This window comes from Diceros bicornis, chromosome 28 (assembly GCF_020826845.1).
Source record: "Diceros bicornis minor isolate mBicDic1 chromosome 28, mDicBic1.mat.cur, whole genome shotgun sequence".
In the NCBI taxonomy this organism is placed as follows: Eukaryota; Metazoa; Chordata; class Mammalia; order Perissodactyla; family Rhinocerotidae; genus Diceros; species Diceros bicornis.
The window spans coordinates 36,133,604-36,150,117 of NC_080767.1; the positions used below are offsets into that span (position 1 = coordinate 36,133,604).

A 16,514-nucleotide genomic window follows, 5' to 3' on the forward strand; every position below is an offset into this window, starting at 1 on the left:
CACGAAACTCACAGGCTAGTCCTCTATCCTTGTCCATCTCTCTGTCATCCTTCTGTCTACGCCCACCTCTGGCTCCCGTTTCCCAGCCTCTATCCTCACACATCCCTGTGCCACAATGGCACTGTCCCCAGTTAGTCACATTTTTGTTGTTGATGTTGTGTTTTTAAATCCTTATGGGTCTCTTTTTAATTACAAAAATGATAAATGCTCCATAAAATACTCAATCAGTATAGAAGTGATTAAATTACAAGTAAGTGTGCCTCCATTCACTCTTCCCCGCCCCCAGTCCCTCCCACAAAATGACCATTATTAACAATTTGTTGTGTCCCCTTCTGGGCATTTTTTTCTAGGCACACACAGATTCCAGATTGTCTCTTAATCTTAAATAACCACAATCCTGCTGTGTGTCGTGCCTGTTTTCTCTAAAGATAATTGTAGTGGCTAACATCTGTTGAGCACCTCTTACATTTCAGACCCGTGACCTGCCTCGTCTCATTGTGTCTTCCTCACTCCTTCGAGGTAGAAACACTTTATTTGTGGAACTTGAGGCTTAGTGAGGACAGGCCCCAGGCTCACAGGAAGCAGCAGGCCCTGGGTCTGAATCTAGCAGTGTTCATCATCATGACTCAATTGTGAATCCCATCCCTCTTAATCATTTGCAAAGGGAATCTTCCCATGCCAGAACCTAGAAATTTTCCTCATTCTGTTTTGTGTGTGTGTGTGTGTGTGTGTGTGTGTGTGAGGAAGATCAGCCCTGAGCTAACATCCATGCCAATCCTCCTCTTTTTGCTGAGGAAGACCGGCCCTGAGCTAACATCTATTGCCAATCCTCCTCCTTTTTTTCCCTTTTTCTCCCCAAAGCCCCAGTAGATAGTTGTATGTCACAGTTGCACGTCCTTCTAGTTGCTGTATGTGGGACACAGCCTCAGCATGGCCGGAGAAGCGGTGCATCAGTGCGCGCCTGGGATCCGAACCTGGGTCGCCGGTAGCGGAGCACGCGCACTTAACCGCTAAGCCACGGGGCCGGCCGCCTGTCCTCATTCTTCAGAACAGCTGTAGAGTCCTTTATTGTTTGAAGGGTACCATAATCTGTTTCACCTGCTGATGGCCATTGGCTTGTTTCCAGTTTTTCTCTGTTATAAACCACACCACACTGAGCACCCTGGTACATATATCTTTGCTCACTCGCTGAGCCTGTCTGTGAGATATAGTTCTGGAAGAGAATATGTGCATTTTGATGTTATTAAATATTGCCAAATTGCCCTCCAAGAAGGTGATGCTAATTTACACTTCCAGCCATGGTATATGAGAGAATCTGTCTTCCCACAGTTGTGCCCACACTGGTCATTATCAATATTTATTATTAATTTGATAGGTTTAAAAAGGATCTCATTGTTTTAACTCATATTTCTTTATTAATGAGGGGGAACATTTTTTACATATCCTTATTGGTTGTATGTGTTTCTTCTATGAATTACCCATTCATGTTCTTTGACCATTTTGATTTGTGTTTCTTGTCTTTCATTTGTTGATTTGTAGGAACTCTTTATTTATTATGGATTGATTGATTGATTATGAATTCTATATGTGCTGCAAGTATGTTTCTCCCAGTTTTCATGCATTTTAAAACTTTGTGGTGTCTTTTCCCCCTGCCTGTTGACCTGTGTATCCTTGAAGGTCATGCTCCTCATCGATATTGAGCTGGCTTACATGAATACCAACCATGAGGACTTCATAGGCTTTGCCAAGTGAGTGCTCCCTGGGCAGAGAAGGTGACACCTTGTGTGAGTGTGTGTGTGTGTGTGTGTGTGTGTGTGTAGGACCCAGGACTCCTGGGTTAACCCTCTGGGTGTGGTGCACACTGAGCAGCGGCAATGGAGCTGGGCCTCGTGAGAGAAGTTCTGAGACTCTTCCCTCTCTCTCCATTAGTGCTCAGCAGAGGAGCAACCAGATGAACAAGAAGAAGGCTTCAGGGAACCAGGTGAGTGGGCCCCAGTGCCCCAGCCCGAGGGATGGAGGGTGCCGGATGGACGCCAAGCTCCGAGAGCCCCCTCCCCCGAGAGGAAGGGTCCCACAGGGGCCAGGGAGCCTGTCAACTGCCCGCCACAAGCCTCTCACTCTGCCTCAGTAACCCTCTCTCCTCTCTCCCGATGCCTCTCGTGGTTGCTATGGTTACCTCTTTGCAGGATGAGATTCTGGTGAGTACCAGGACTGGGGCTCTTGGCTTGTGTAGTGAGGGAAGGAGGGGACCCATTTGTAGTGGGGATATGGAGGGGGCAGGAGGGCACTCTTTGGCTTGAGCTGCTTGCCCGCACCATCACGTGGGTGTCCACATATGCTGTCAAGCCAGAGGCAAGGCCTAGCCACACACAGAGTCCCATCAGCGCACACGAGCTGAGCATCTACTTCAGCGGAGGTAGACCTCGTGGCTGGGGGGGGGGTGCAAACGCCTGGCAGGGGCCTGGTACTGAGTAGGTGCTCCTTAAATATCTATTGGATGGATGGATGGATGGATGGATGGATGGATGGATGGATGGATGGATGGACGGATGAGAGAGAGACCTGTTTTTAAGCTGAGGCCATCTGTACCAGAGAGTTGAGTAAAGAGATTAATGAAATGTCAGGAGTCAAGTCCTTCCTGCAAGTCAGGCCGGCAAGCAGGGTGGCGAGGTCTGCTGCTCAGATCCTCTTATTGGAGTAGAATCCATAGGCCCGGGACTGTGGTGATGGCCCAGGACAGTCTTGGGGACAGTGGCTTTCTGCTGTGAAGAGAGACCTTTGCCCGTTACTCTGAGCTTCCCCTGGGAAGAAGGGGCCTGGGCAGTGTGTGCTCAGTGCCTTCCCACTGCCCCTTCTCTCTTTCACTCCATTCATGTCCAGTGCCTGGGGCCAAAGACTCTTAGAAGCGTACTACCATAGCATTCCATGTATTCATGCCACAAATGTTTATCGGTCACTTACCGTCTGCCAAGCACTCCACAAGGTGCTGGGATACACCAGTGAGTGAGAGAGTTCACAATCTAGCAAGACAGGCTGACATCAACAGATAATCAGACACAAACACACACACGCACTCAAGGTAATTTGAAATCCCAGTGATTGTCATTGAAGAAGACTTAATGGAGTGATAAAAAATTATACTGGAGGTCCTGACTTATACTGGGGACCAGGGAGGGCCTGCCTGAGAATGTGACTTCTGAGCCGATACCCAGAAGGTGAGTAGGAATTTGCCAGGCAAACAGGAGGCGAGGTGCTTTCTGGGCAGAGGCAACAGCAGCCTGTGAAAAGTCCCTGCAGTCAGAAAGGAGTCTTAGAATAAATTGGATCTTAAGCTGTAAAGACACTCAGAGTTGTCTTGCCCAATTGGCCACCTAAACTCAGCACACTTTTAGTGATGGGGAGCTCACTCCCTGCCAAGGCCACCAGTCCCTTACTCAGATGGCTCTGACTGTCAGAAGGCTCTTTATCCTGAACTGACCTCTGCCTTCCTCTGTCTTCCACTCTGTTCACTTATGGTTCAAACCAGGACAGGTCTGGCCCCTACCCTCTCTGACCAGCCAGGCCTCCCAGAGCTGGGGGAGGGGTGGGCTTTCGAGTGCCTTTCTTGGCCTACCCATCCTCCACAGGGATGCCTGGCCCCTGCCCACTGACCTCCTGCCCCTCACCCTCCAGGTCATCCGGAAGGGCTGGCTGACCATCAACAATATTGGCATCATGAAGGGGGGCTCTAAGGAGTATTGGTTTGTGCTGACCGCTGAGAATCTGTCCTGGTACAAGGATGACGAGGTGAGTAAAGGGCCACTGGTCATCAAGGGTTTTGGCTGGTGGCCAGAGTCAGGCTCAGACCCTACCACGGGCTTGGAGTGGACTGGACCACCCAACAGGGGTTTAAAAAAATCCCATCAAAGCCCCTTGGGTGGAGGTGGAATGCAGAGGCAGGCAGTCCTGGGGGCTCATCCAGGTTGGACAGAAAAGGTAACTTGGCAAGACCGGGGAGCTTGGGGCTGAGCGCCCTGGAGAGGGTGGGCAGGGGTGCTGGGCATCCATCCCTGACCCCACCAGCCCTGCGGCCTTCCTGTTTTCCTGCTCCAGGGTGTGCCGCCTCCCCCGTGGCCCCCACAGGCTCATGACACACATGAGTCCAGCTGCCAGACACCCTGTTAACCCCTGCACCCCAGTCCCCCAGACCCTGGCAGTCCAAGGGAGATGCCCAGGGTGCCTCCAGGCTGAGGGGCAAGGAGTGATGGGGCCCTGTAGAGGCACCACACCAAACCCCGCCCTGCCCACTGGGGCACACAGAACCCCCGCCACTTCCCTCCCCTGCTGCTGGTCTCCTTTAAGAGTGAGTCTATTTGGCTTCCACATCTGGATTCCAGAGGTGACCAGAGAGAATGGGGAGGGCTGGGGGGGTGGCTTGTGGTAATGAACTCCAGCTGGCCATGAAGTGGGGGAAGGGACCCTCTTCTTCCTGAGGGGGCTGTTGGAAGAGAGAGTGCTCTCGATGGGGGAGCCAGCTCGAGGTGGGCGCCTGTGATTTTGGTCTCCAAGCCCCCTCCTTGATCCCTGCCCTCTCCAAGTTGCCCAGGGCAGGCCCCCTCCTCCCCACCTTGGGCGGGGCCCTCTGTCGTCACTGGCGGGGGCGCCAAGCCATCTGGACCTCATTACCCCAACCCTGGCCTCTCCCGGAGCACGGGGCCCCTGGAAGGGATGGAGTGTTAGGTGGCGTGGCGTGCGGATGGGGGGGTCACTTCCTGCTCTGTCGCCAAGGCAGGCGCCCTAGACGCCCCCCGTGGGCTGGGGGTGACAACGGCTACCCCACAACATCTGCTGCTCCTGTGTTGGGGCTCCTTACACAGGGTCAGGGGGACAGTGTGACTGGGGCTGAGGGCTCTAGACTGGCTACACTGCGGGGAGGGGGGAGTGTATCTGAGAGGGGCCCCTGTCCTCGTACCTGTGGGGGGTCTTTTTTGAGCTTTGTGTGTACATTCAAGTTGAGTCCTGTGAGGAAGCCAGTGCTGAGTGTATGTGGGGGTGGGGGGTGGTCAGTGAGTGCTGGGAGCGGGTGAGGCTTCTGGATGTTGTGGGTGGGTGTTTTATAGGAGAGTGTTTGGGCTGTAAGCATCTAAGTGTGTTTGGTATATGGCGGTCTGCATGTGCTTTTGGGGGCAGACGGTCTGTGCCTGAGGTGTGACTCAGGCGTGTGTGCCCAGGCTCAGTGTGTAAGTGTAGGTGTACGTGTGTGGCCAGTGGGCTTGGGGAAGTAGGGTGTGCCTGTAGAATATGTGAGAATATGTATGTATTCAGGATGTAAAGATGGGAAAGGGCCGGTGCTCCGTTGTGAGGGGGTGTGTGTGTGTGTGTAGGTGTGCACACGTGCGTGTACTTGCAACATGCGTCTGTGCTTGGGGCGTGGATGTGTGATTTAAAGTTTGGGTATGAGAGTGTATGTGCCTGAGTTGTGGGGGGCTGTGTCAAGGTGAGGTTGGGTGTGTGTGTTGGGTGTAAGTGGATTTTTGCACTAGAACAGCTGGGGACATGGAGGTGGTCGGGCTGGGAGGAGGGTGATCTGTCCCCCTTCTCCACCCAGCCACCAGCCCTCTGGTCTTTGGGACTTGGGTGGCCCTCTGGGCGGATAGGCAGCCGCCCCCATCCCCAGCCCTCTCTGACCCCCCATCTTCTCATTCTTGCTCCGCCACCCATCATCACCCCCCACCCCGTCCCACAGCAGGGTGGCACTCGCATCTTTCTGCGCCTCCTGCCAGCCCACCCTGTGCCCCTCAAGCCGTCTGCCCCTCAAGCCCTCTTCCCCTCAAGCCCTCTGCCCTGGCTCCGGGCTCCGGTTCTGGGATGGCGGGCGGGGGTCGGTCCAGCTCTCCAGCGGCGGCGCCGAGGGTCTAACCCAGCCCAGCCTAACCAATGTGCAGACTACTGTACAATTTGGGAGTCCTGAACAGATAGTCTAAACACTGGGTAGACGGAGTGGAGGTGTCCTCTGGTCCATCCAGGCAGCAGTGTCTGTCCGTCGGGTGGGAGCTTCGGCCCCATCTCCTGGAAATCCAAGGCCCCCCACCCTAGCCGTGTCCCTTCAGCCCCAGCCCAGCAAGCCGTGGTCCCCTCTCTGCTCCCGACTCCCCTTCTGCCTCTTTTGACGTGGCAGGGGTGAGCGGGAGCTGTGGCTGGGGAGGAGGGGCCTGGGGAGGGGGCCGGCCGGCAGGAAGGGAGGGGTGGGGGAGGAGGCCGCTCCCACCTAGTGTCCAACCCCGGAGCGCAGGGCGGGTGGCGGCGGGGCCTCCCTCGAACGCTTCCAGATGTTCCCTGGCCGCGTGTGCAACTTCCTCCTCTCCTCCCCCAGCCGCCCTCTGGGGCTCTCGGCCACCCGCCTGGCATAAAGAGGGCTTTATGTGGCTTGACGGGCCAGGCGGGTGCTGGGGGCAGAGGGAGGTGGGCAGGATGATGCCAGGATGGGGGAGCAGGGTCCTTCTAAACCAGCCCCCCACCTGAGATCCTAGGCGAAGCTCCTGTTCAAGTCCTGAGTCCCCAAGACCCACACAGACAACCCCCCCAGTGCCCCGGCATGGGTCCTGCAGTGTTGGGTGGGCAAGTGAGGTACAGGCAGCAGAAACGCCTCCCCTCCTCCCAGAGCCCCATCCTCTGCAGATCCCTGAGCCCCTCCCCTTGGACATAGCAGCCTACAAACACATGTCGGTCCACACCAGGTGTACACACATGTGCACATAGGCCTGGCACCCACATGCCCATCCACAGATACACATAACTCCTCCCAGGCTACTACAGGTCAATCAAACACATTCAGCCCATTACACAAACTGTATGCACGTAAGTACCCATAGTACATGTCCCACAAGCATGTTCATACAAACACCTAGACATTTACAATTGCCACACACATCTACAAAAGTGTGGACACACCCGCATTGACATACAAACGTGCTCACGCGGACCCACAGCCGTGCTGGGCACCTCCTCAGGCACACGTGTGCACTCACACACATATGCAACACAGACACATGCGTGTTCACACAGTGGTGATAAGATAGGGGCTTGGGCTTGCATGTGTTTGCGCAAACACACAACCACACACATGTTGCACACACAGACTCACCATCTCCAGGCTTGTGCTGTGCGTCTGATTGCTAACACATGGGCGGCTAGGGGGAGTGGGCTGAGCCAGCCCTTTGAAGCCTCTGGGGCTGGTGGCCCCCCTTCGCTGTCTCTACAGTCAGGAAATGAAGTCAGAGGCTTGTCCGAAGCAGGCCCTGGCGGCCAGGCCAGGGCAAGAGAGGCTCGAGTGTGGGCTTGCCTGGCTTGTGTCCAGGGCTTGCTTGGGGTGGGATGTGGGAGCCACCCTCAGCCTCACCACCCTGGGCTGTTGGGCTCTGGCATGTATGCAGCGGTGGTGGGAATGGCTTGAACACCACCGGGAGCCAGAGGTGCCCAGCAGGCCCAGGGCTCCATGGCCAGGCTTTTATCAGACAGCGCCTGTGCAGTACAAGGGGGCTGGTGCCCAGAAGCCCAGGGGGAGCCTGGGGGTCGAGAGCCTCAGGCGCCCCCCAGCGTGGAAGACTCTTAGGGAGTGAGGCGTGGCAGAGGAGAGTGCCCATCGCTCCCATGTCCACCCACAGGAGAAAGAGAAGAAATACATGCTGTCTGTGGACAACCTGAAGCTGCGGGACGTGGAGAAGGGCTTCATGTCAAGCAAGCATATCTTCGCCCTCTTTAACACGGAACAGAGGTGCCTGCCTGCCCCCACCCCCCAGGGACTGCAGGCCCCAGACCACCCCCACTGAGCTTCTACCAGCTGTGCTAGACTTCGTGTCAAGGTCTCCCTCCCTCCCTCCCTCTCTCTCTTCCTGCCTCCCTTCCTCTCTCCCTCCCTCTCTCCTCCCCTCCTGTCCTTCCTCAGTCACTTGGTTACTGCCTGCTCTGCATAAGACACTCTGCCGGCACTGGGGATGAAAAAGAGCCCCAGTCAGGCCTGGTCCCCTTCTCATGTTTCTCAGTGTCCAGTGGGGCCAGTGGCAGAACCAGGCCTGTCACCTCCCAACCCAGGGCTGACTCTAGCGGGCTTTCTCCTACTCAGAGGTGAGGTTTCATCAGAGGAGCCCCTGGAGAGCCAGGGAGGGAGCCAATGGGGGCTGAGAAGCCAGGGGATGCACTGTCATGGATGCCCCTTTTATGAGAGCTCAGTCCCTTTCTAATAGAGCATTTGACTGCTCATTTCACTGAATCCTCACAATGACCCTGGGAGGCAGGAATTGTTATTATTAACCCACCTTCCAGATGAGGAAACTCAGGCTTGGAGAGAGGAAGGGACTTGCCCAGGGTCACCCAGCTGGGAAATGAGAAAGCCAGGACTGGACCCCAGGCATGATGACCCCAGTCCATGCATGCCCTTGACCACCAAGGAAGATGGGCTTTGCCTCGTCTCCCCTCACCGCCTGCCCCATCTTGCAGGAATGTCTACAAGGATTATCGGCAGCTGGAACTGGCCTGCGAGACACAGGAGGAGGTGGATAGCTGGAAGGCCTCCTTCCTGAGGGCTGGCGTGTACCCTGAGCGTGTTGGGGTGAGTGGCAGGGCAGGAAGGGGCGGGGCAAGCTGCTTATAATAGGGGACCCAGGGCACACCATCCTCGGTGATGCTGAGTCATGCCATGTTTCCCAGTCCTTATTGAGCTCAGAAATAGCAGGGATCCTCCACTACCTGCCCTGGGGCGGGATCAGAGTTAAGCCTTCTTCCCATCCTTCTCCAATGGCAGTTTTATGTGTCCCCTTCTCTGCCACAGATGGCATTTCCTGCATCCCCTTCATATGATGGTGGTTTCTTGTGACTGCCTTCTCTTTCCTCCCCTTTTTCACTGTGGCAATGTCTAGAGTTGCCCTAGAGTTGGGGTGCAGTGCCCTGGGTTCGCTCAATCCCTCCCCTTTTCCTCTCTGCGTGTGTCTGCTTCACTGTGCTCGCTGGTGCCGGCGGCGGTGGCAATGCTGGTGTGGTGACCTCTGTGGCTTTGCTGTGGGCCTCCCAGGACAAGGAGAAAGTGAGTATGACCCTTCCTCGCCTTCTACCAGCCATCTCCAGCCTGGCATGAGCTCTGGCCAGGTCTTTAGAATCAGGAAGGGACCTAGGAGATGTCCTTTCCTAATTTATGGGCTGGTGAACTGAGACAAATTCTAGGCACTAGAGTCAGAGCCGAGATAAAGCTGAATGAGGGTCTGGGGTCCTGTGAAGCACTGGGGTGGGCAGAGCTCAGAGACCTGGAGCGTATGGGGGAGCCAGGTATCTATTTGTTCAGGCCAGTTGCTTCTCTCTGTGTCTCGGTGTTCCAGGCACCCTTGGAGGGACTGAGACCCTGGGGATGCCTGGAACCTGGCTTCGAGGGCCCAGCCATCCTGATGCCCTCTGTTCTTGATGGCAGGCCAGTGAGACTGAGGAGAATGGCTCAGACAACTTCATGCACTCCATGGACCCACAGCTGGAGCGGCAGGTGGAGACCATCCGGAACCTGGTGGACTCATACATGGCCATCGTCAACAAGACCGTGCGGGACCTCATGCCTAAGACCATCATGCACCTCATGATCAACAACGTGGGTGCACCGCCACCTGGGGAGCGGGTGCTCTCATGGGACCAGGGAGATGGGTGGTCAGGTTGGCCTGGGGGAGGCGCTGTCCAATAGGAATATAATGTGAGCTTCATATATTATTTTGTAGATTCACATACCAAAGTTTTTCCATACATGCTTAACTGTTTTCCAGAAGGGGCTAGGAATCTGTATCTTTTGAGAACTCCCAGATCACATTTTGAAATACACATCCTGCAGAACCACTACCACCCGAGGCTTAGTGAAAAAGCATGGCCCCAGGGAATTAGAACTGTGTTTGAATCCTGGCCTCACTGCAAATTCCCTGTGTGACTTTGAGCAAAGGGACTACCCTCTCTGAGCCTGTTTCCTTATATGTAAAATATGGATAATAATAGAGTTGAGGATTAAATGAATATATAGTGCATAGCAACACAGTGCCTGGCAGGTAGTAGGTGCTTAACATATATTTGAATAACAAAGAAATGAGACACAGGCCTATGGTGTTAAAAAACCTCAGCATCTCTCCATGAATGTCCCATAGCCTGGCCAGGAAACACCTGGGGATTTTAAAGAGAACATTAACCCACTCCCTACACACAGAGACTCACATTTCACCCCATCCAGGCACACATTTACACCTATTACTCAAGGGCTCAGAAAATTTTAAACTGTGGTCTTCCTTATTTTGGTCCAGTGGAGCATGCAAGTCCTTGGAAAGGGTGTAACTACCCCATTTTACAGATAAGGAAACTGAGGCTGAAAAAAGCTGAGTCAGCAGGTGTCATCCCAGATCTATGACCTTAGACAGCTCACTTTTCCTCTCTGGACCATTTGAGAAAAGGGCAAGGGGGGAAAGCGGGGGAGATCTCTGAGTTTAAGTGGTGGTAGAGCCCTGTCCCAGAGCTCTCAGTCCATCGCACAGTCCGAGCAGAGCCTGGCGAGCGGTACAGGCGTCAGGTCCCAGCCCCGCCTCTCTTCGCCTGCCTGCAGACCAAGGAATTCATCTTCTCGGAGCTGCTGGCCAACCTGTACTCGTGCGGAGACCAGAACACACTGATGGAGGAGTCGGCCGAGCAGGCGCAGCGGCGCGACGAGATGCTGCGCATGTACCACGCACTGAAGGAGGCGCTCAGCATCATCGGCGACATCAACACGACCACCGTCAGCACGCCCATGCCCCCGCCCGTGGACGACTCCTGGCTGCAGGTGCAGAGCGTACCGGCCGGACGCAGGTACCAGGGCCGGCCCCCAAGGCCCCAAAGCCCCCCAGCCCGGGGCCCGTGGGAGGAGGGCCGGGACCGGGCAGTGGCGCGCCCGCGTCACCGGGGCGGCTCCCACCTGGAGCGAGGGGCGGAGCTTAGAGAGGGACGGGGCTTGTCGCGGGGCGGGGCTTGCCATGGAGCGCTGGCTGCGGAGCGGGGTGGAGCTGGCAAGTTGGAGCCACTGGGGGCGGGGCTTAAGCTCCGGCGGTCGACTAGGGTGGGGCGGGGCTTGCGCGCATGGGCGTGGCCGGCACCGTGGTGGGGGCGGGCTGTCAGGCAGGGGCGGAGCCGCTCATCTCTCTCTCCTTGTCCTCCGCTCTGTGTCGCCCGCAGGTCACCCACGTCCAGCCCCACGCCGCAGCGCCGAGCCCCCGCCGTACCCCCAGCCCGGCCCGGCTCGCGGGGCCCTGCTCCTGGGCCTCCGCCTGCTGGGTCCGCCCTGGGGGGAGCGCCCCCCGTGCCCTCCAGGCCGGGGGCTTCCCCTGACCCCTTCGGTCCTCCCCCCCAGGTGCCCTCGCGCCCCAACCGCGCCCCGCCCGGGGTCCCCAGGTGAGTAGGGGCTGAATGTGGCGGGAGAGACCGCCGGGCGGGCGTGGCTGGGAGGGAGTTGGGGCCGGATTCTGAAGTCTCGGCCCTGGCCGCCAGAGCCGGCCCTCTCCAACCAAGGCGCTTGGACCGTGGGTGCCAGAGCCACCGGAGGTGGGGCCGAGGGCTGGCGGAGCCTGCCCCCCAGGGAGCGCTGAGTCCCGGAGGCGGTCGTTTCTGGGGAAGGGACCGTGGGGCTCGTCCCACCTGCCCCCTTCCTTCCAGCACTTGCATGGCGCTTCCCTTCTTTTTCACTCTGCAATCTCTCCCACACATTGCATTCCTCCTCCTTTCCCCTCCTTGCTCTCTCCTCCGTTCTCCATTCCATCCTCTACTTCTCTCTCCCAGCCCCTAGTGAGCGTGCCTCAGGTCTGAGGATCTGAACCCAGATGCTCTCTGGATGTGCAGATTTTGTTCACTTACACTCAGGGCTACCCTCATGCCCCCAATTCCCAGTCCTGATTCTTTTGGGCTGTCCCAGGGGGTGTTCAGCCTCTGGCCCACAGGAACAGAGGCCAAGCTGTGACTGTGTGACCAGCAACGTGTGTGATGTGTGTGTGGGCGTGCACACGGGTGTGAGTGCAAGAAAGGCACCCAGGCATGGGCTAGGACATTAGGGCAGCTGGGGAAGGAGTCTGGGAGCCATGGGACAATCTGATGGCTTTCTTCCTTCCCCTTGCTTCTGGCCCCACCTGGGCTGGACTGACATGGTGGGTGGTGGGGCAGGAGTGGGTAAAGTCTGCCTCATTCCCAGAGATTTCCAGGGAAAAGGATTCTACTTCATCCCTTGGCTTTGCCTTTTTCATCCATGACCTTCTTTCAAGGAAACTCACTCTGATATCTAACTCAGTCTGCCCTCTTTCCACTGGCCACGTTCTCTGAGGAAAAACACATCAGACCAATAGCATACATTTAAGTTGCCAGGTGGCTGGAGGGTAGGGCCATGGGTCTAGCTGCCTTGCACCCAAAATGAAGCAGAGATGGGGCTTGCTCTGTGGTGATCTGATGACCAAAGCAGGTGGGGCAAAGCAGGCAGTATGGTATTAGTCAAGAGCACTGAACTGGAGTCCAGAGATTCTGGTTCACCCTGGGCCTTTAGGCAAGTCACTTTCCCTTCCAGGGCCTCAGTTTCCCTTCTACCAAATGATATTTAACATTCTGCCTTTCTCCCAGGGTTGGTGTGGGGATCAAGAGAGACAGTAGCTATAGGAGCATTTTGCCGGCTTCTAGCATGAGTTCAGATTCTTAAGGGTATTTGACGTGCCCAGGTCTGTACTGAGGCGTGACATATGGGAGCTGTAAGATTTGGTATCTGCGGGTGCCGGCCCCATGGCTTAATGGTTAAGTGCGCGCGCTCCGCTACTGGCAGGCTGGGTTCAGACCCCGGGCGCGCACCGACACACTGCTTGTCCGGCCATGCTGAGGCGGCGTCCCACATACAGCAACTAGAAGGATGTGCAACTATGACATACAACTATCTACTGGGGCTTTGGGGAGAAAAAGGGAAAACAAAGGAGGAGGATTGGCAATAGATGTTAGCTCAGGGCCGGTCTTCCTCAGCAAAAAGAGGAGGATTGGCCTGGATGTTAGCTCAGAGCTGATCTTCTTCACAAAAGAAAAAGAAAAAGATTTGGTACCTGCTCTAACTCCAGTCTTGCTAACACACGGGAAACATTTGGCAAGTCATGGTCCTGCCTTGGGGAAGAGAGCAGTCTGGGGAGCTTAAAGGTAGCTTGACCTCAGTGAGGTCTGGTGGCTAATTGAGATACGGCTCAGGGAGTGAAGAGTCAGGGGCCTTTGGGTAGGGAGCGGCCGTGTGGTCAAAGGTTTAGTGGGGGAGGCATTGAGGAGAGCCACTGGCCAGAACAGCATGCAGATAGAATGAGGAAAAATAAGAAAATGTTGCCCTGAGTACAGTGGTACAGTGGGGCAGGTTGGAGACCCTTCAAAGTCCACAGAAGAATTTGACTTGATGAATCTCAGTGCGGTGGGCAGTAGAGAGCCATGGAAGGCTCTTGGGCTGAGAAATGACAGCCAGACCCTAAGAAACAAGACCTGTCCCTTATGGAGCGTTGCAGGTGGCCCTCTGAGCACACCAGGCACGAGTGTACAGGGAGCTGGTGCAGATGCCTCCTGTGTGCGGGCGAGCTTCTGTGTTGTGACTCAGCCCATGCGTGTGCTTCAGTGTGGCTGCATGCCCAGATCCGTGCTGCACGTGCCGGCCAGTGAGGGTGCTGGGCAGTGGGAGGTGGGGGAGGTGTACGCGTGTTGTTCATGGGCATGTGTGTCAGCGTGTGCATGCAGGGCCATGGGGCCTCACAGCATGTGTGTGCACGCCCGGGCGTGTGCGTGTGCGTGTCCCCCACCCCCAGGCCTGCCCTGTCCGTGCGTGTGAACTGCCATGTTGATTTCGTGCTGTCTTTCAGAATCACTATCAGTGACCCCTGAGAAGCATCAGCCACGGTAGGTACATGCCTCTGGGCCTGCTGCATGAATGGTGTGTCTGCCCCCTGCTGCACCAGCTCCACAGTGGGGGGTGCACCTGGGACCTCAGAGCCAGGCTCCCCTCCCTCTCCCTCCTGCAGCTCCAGACTTATTCTTTCCTCTTTCTGTCCTTGCTGCCAGCTGGCTCTCTCACCCCTCTTCTCAGCGAGCCTCGGGACTCAGTGCCCCTGCCCAAGACCTCGATGGCTGAGCCTGGGGAGCTCTTGGGACAGGCTCCGCACCCAAGCTGGCAGACATGGGTGCTCTCTGGAGCCGTCAGAGAGGGCAGAGAGCTCATGGTTTATGGTGTAGGGGCAGGGAGTGTGGAGGGGGTTGGGTGTGGGGCTGGACTCAGGCTACCAGAGGCCTTGGAATTTCACCCTGGGGTGCCACACTCATTCCCCAATCTGAGCCTTGCTGCTGGGGCGGCGCAGCCAGCTCTCAGCCTGGGAGCTCTGGGGAGCGAATCCACGATAGGGTAGAGGAGGTCAGAGTCCCACTGCCTCTAAGGTGCCAGCAACAGAGCAGTGATCTGGGGCGAAGGCTCTGGTTGTTCAGTGATTTCCGAACGCCTGAGGGTCCTACCCCCGCCATCAGCCCAGACCCAGCCTCACAGGCGAGGCAGGGTCACACAGCCCCTTCCCCTGCCTCCTTGGTTGTCATGCCTGCTAGTGCATGACTGAAGGCAGCGTCTTCAGGCCCCAGATGAAGCACCATAGCCAGCCCGTGGGCTCATGGATCTGGGCCTGTTGCTCCTAGGGATGATCTACACTTTTCAGCCAAGGGGACGAGAGCGTCTGCTGACCTGGGCAAGTCAGCGTCTCTGAGTTCCACCCCAGCTGGGCCTCAAAACTCGACCAGTGAACCTGCCTGCCACTGACTCTTGCTCTTCTGCTTTTCCCCAGCAGGAAGGGCCCAGCCTCACCTACGCGACCTGCGGTCCCCCGACCAGCTGAGGCTCCCCTCTTAGACTTATAAGCCTGTGGCCACTGGCATCCGGCTGCCTGCCTTCCCTGCCTCCCCAGGGTCCCTTCAGAGGACACCCGGGCTTTCTGCCCACTGAGAGGGGCCTCCAGTGCTCCCTCCAGCCATCCTCTTAGCTTTGCCCTCCTGGTTCAAGCAGTGTTCTTTCTCCTGTCTCTCTCCATCAGGCCTGGTGGCTGTTGCATGGGGCTCACGGCCCCATACTTGCCGAGGCTAGGGGTGGCCCTGGGCCAGTGGGTTGAAAGACAAGGGAGCCAGAGAAGAGGGAAGCCAGAAGGGGCCGAGCACGTGTCTGGAGCTGTGGGTGCACTGCCTGGTGGTGTGTGAGACCAGCGTGCGTGGCAAGGGAGGGCCGCCCCAGCCTCCATTCTCGACTCCTGTGAAGTCTGGCCCCTCACCCGTCTCCAGCTCCTCCCTTCCACCTTCCCTTTCTCATCTACCTCCTCTATTCCAGAAACCTCCCCTGAACCCTCACCACCTCTTCTTCCCCTGCCCCCCCCCGCCCCCACCGCCGGGCTTGGCTGCTCTTGCCTTACCAGCTGTCTCCCTCCTTCTCTCTCCATTCTCTCTCTTTGCTTTCTCTCCAACTGCCAGCCGATCGGGTCAGGCAAGTCCATCCCGTCCTGAGAGCCCCAGGCCCCCCTTCGACCTCTAACCAGATCCCTCTATTCCTCGGAGACCTCCCTTTGCAAGCCTGCCTGGACGGCTGTTCTGTGACGTGACAGTGGCTCCCCAGCCCCAAAGCCTCCCCTTCATCTGTGACTTAGTCTGTTGTAGTGGTGAGCTGACATCCAGGCGTGACGTTGGTGAAACTCGTGCCCCTCTGTGGTATTGCTCCTGTTCTATAAATATCTATAAATACTCAGATATATATATACACGTATACGGCCGCCGCAGCCTCGCCTCTAGTGTTGGGACTCGGTCACCATGCTGTCCTTGAGGAGTCTTGTGGCCCAACTACAAGGGAACACTGTCACCCTGACATCCCACTCCACAGTGTGCCACCTCCAGTGAGCCTCCCTGTCATGCCCGGCCTGTGGACAGCCAGCCCCCCTCTGCCACCTTCCTGTCCCGTCCCCCCCCCGACCCCCGCGCATGGGGGTGCTGCACTGGCAGCTGTGTGGTTCTCTGACCGCCACTAGGCTTGCTGTCTCTTGGCTGAGAATAAAACCTATTTCTGGACAATAAGGAACAGTGTGTCCTCTGCTGGCTTGTGTCCTCGCTGGAGCTCAGGGGGAGGTGAAGGTTTAAACATTGGCATGCAGGGGTGGGGAAGGGCCCAGCCCCTGCTAGGGTACTGTAAGGAGTGGTGAAAAAAAGCCCCGTCCTTTCCAAGGCCCCCTGGGAAAGCACCTGGAGGTTAGCCCATCCTCATTCTGCGAACCCTGTTCTGGCCACTAGAGGGCAGGGGCACCAACTCAGCCTGCAGGGAGGATGTGGGGCTCAGGGTCCGGCGCTGTGAAGGTATGGGGGGGGTGGCGGGCAAGATGATGGAATGGAAAACCTGGACTGGAAGCTAGCACTCTTGGGTGCTGGCACCCTGCTTTCCCTCCCCGGGGAAGATCAGGCTTCTGTCGGCGATTAGAGCAGGGCTG

General features: G+C 56.9%; 1 protein-coding gene across 2 annotated transcripts in view; it reads left to right on the forward strand.

Moving 5' to 3' along the window:
- Positions 1-16,343, forward strand: part of DNM1 (dynamin 1) — a 43,346-nt gene extending 27,003 nt beyond the window's left edge. Inside the window, exons 12-22 of one of the 2 annotated variants that reach the window (XM_058524172.1) lie at positions 1,678-1,748; positions 1,930-1,981; positions 3,673-3,786; positions 7,644-7,753; positions 8,476-8,587; positions 9,047-9,058; positions 9,437-9,607; positions 10,595-10,836; positions 11,200-11,415; positions 13,161-13,162; positions 14,844-14,905. In XM_058524172.1, the coding sequence (XP_058380155.1) occupies positions 1,678-1,748; positions 1,930-1,981; positions 3,673-3,786; positions 7,644-7,753; positions 8,476-8,587; positions 9,047-9,058; positions 9,437-9,607; positions 10,595-10,836; positions 11,200-11,415; positions 13,161-13,162; positions 14,844-14,905 (1,164 nt within the window). Of the gene's footprint in view, positions 1-1,677; positions 1,749-1,929; positions 1,982-3,672; positions 3,787-7,643; positions 7,754-8,475; positions 8,588-9,046; positions 9,059-9,436; positions 9,608-10,594; positions 10,837-11,199; positions 11,416-13,160; positions 13,163-14,840 lie in introns of both variants that reach the window. The other variant, XM_058524171.1, reaches the window with a different exon arrangement.
- The last annotated feature ends 171 nt before the right edge of the window (positions 16,344-16,514 follow it).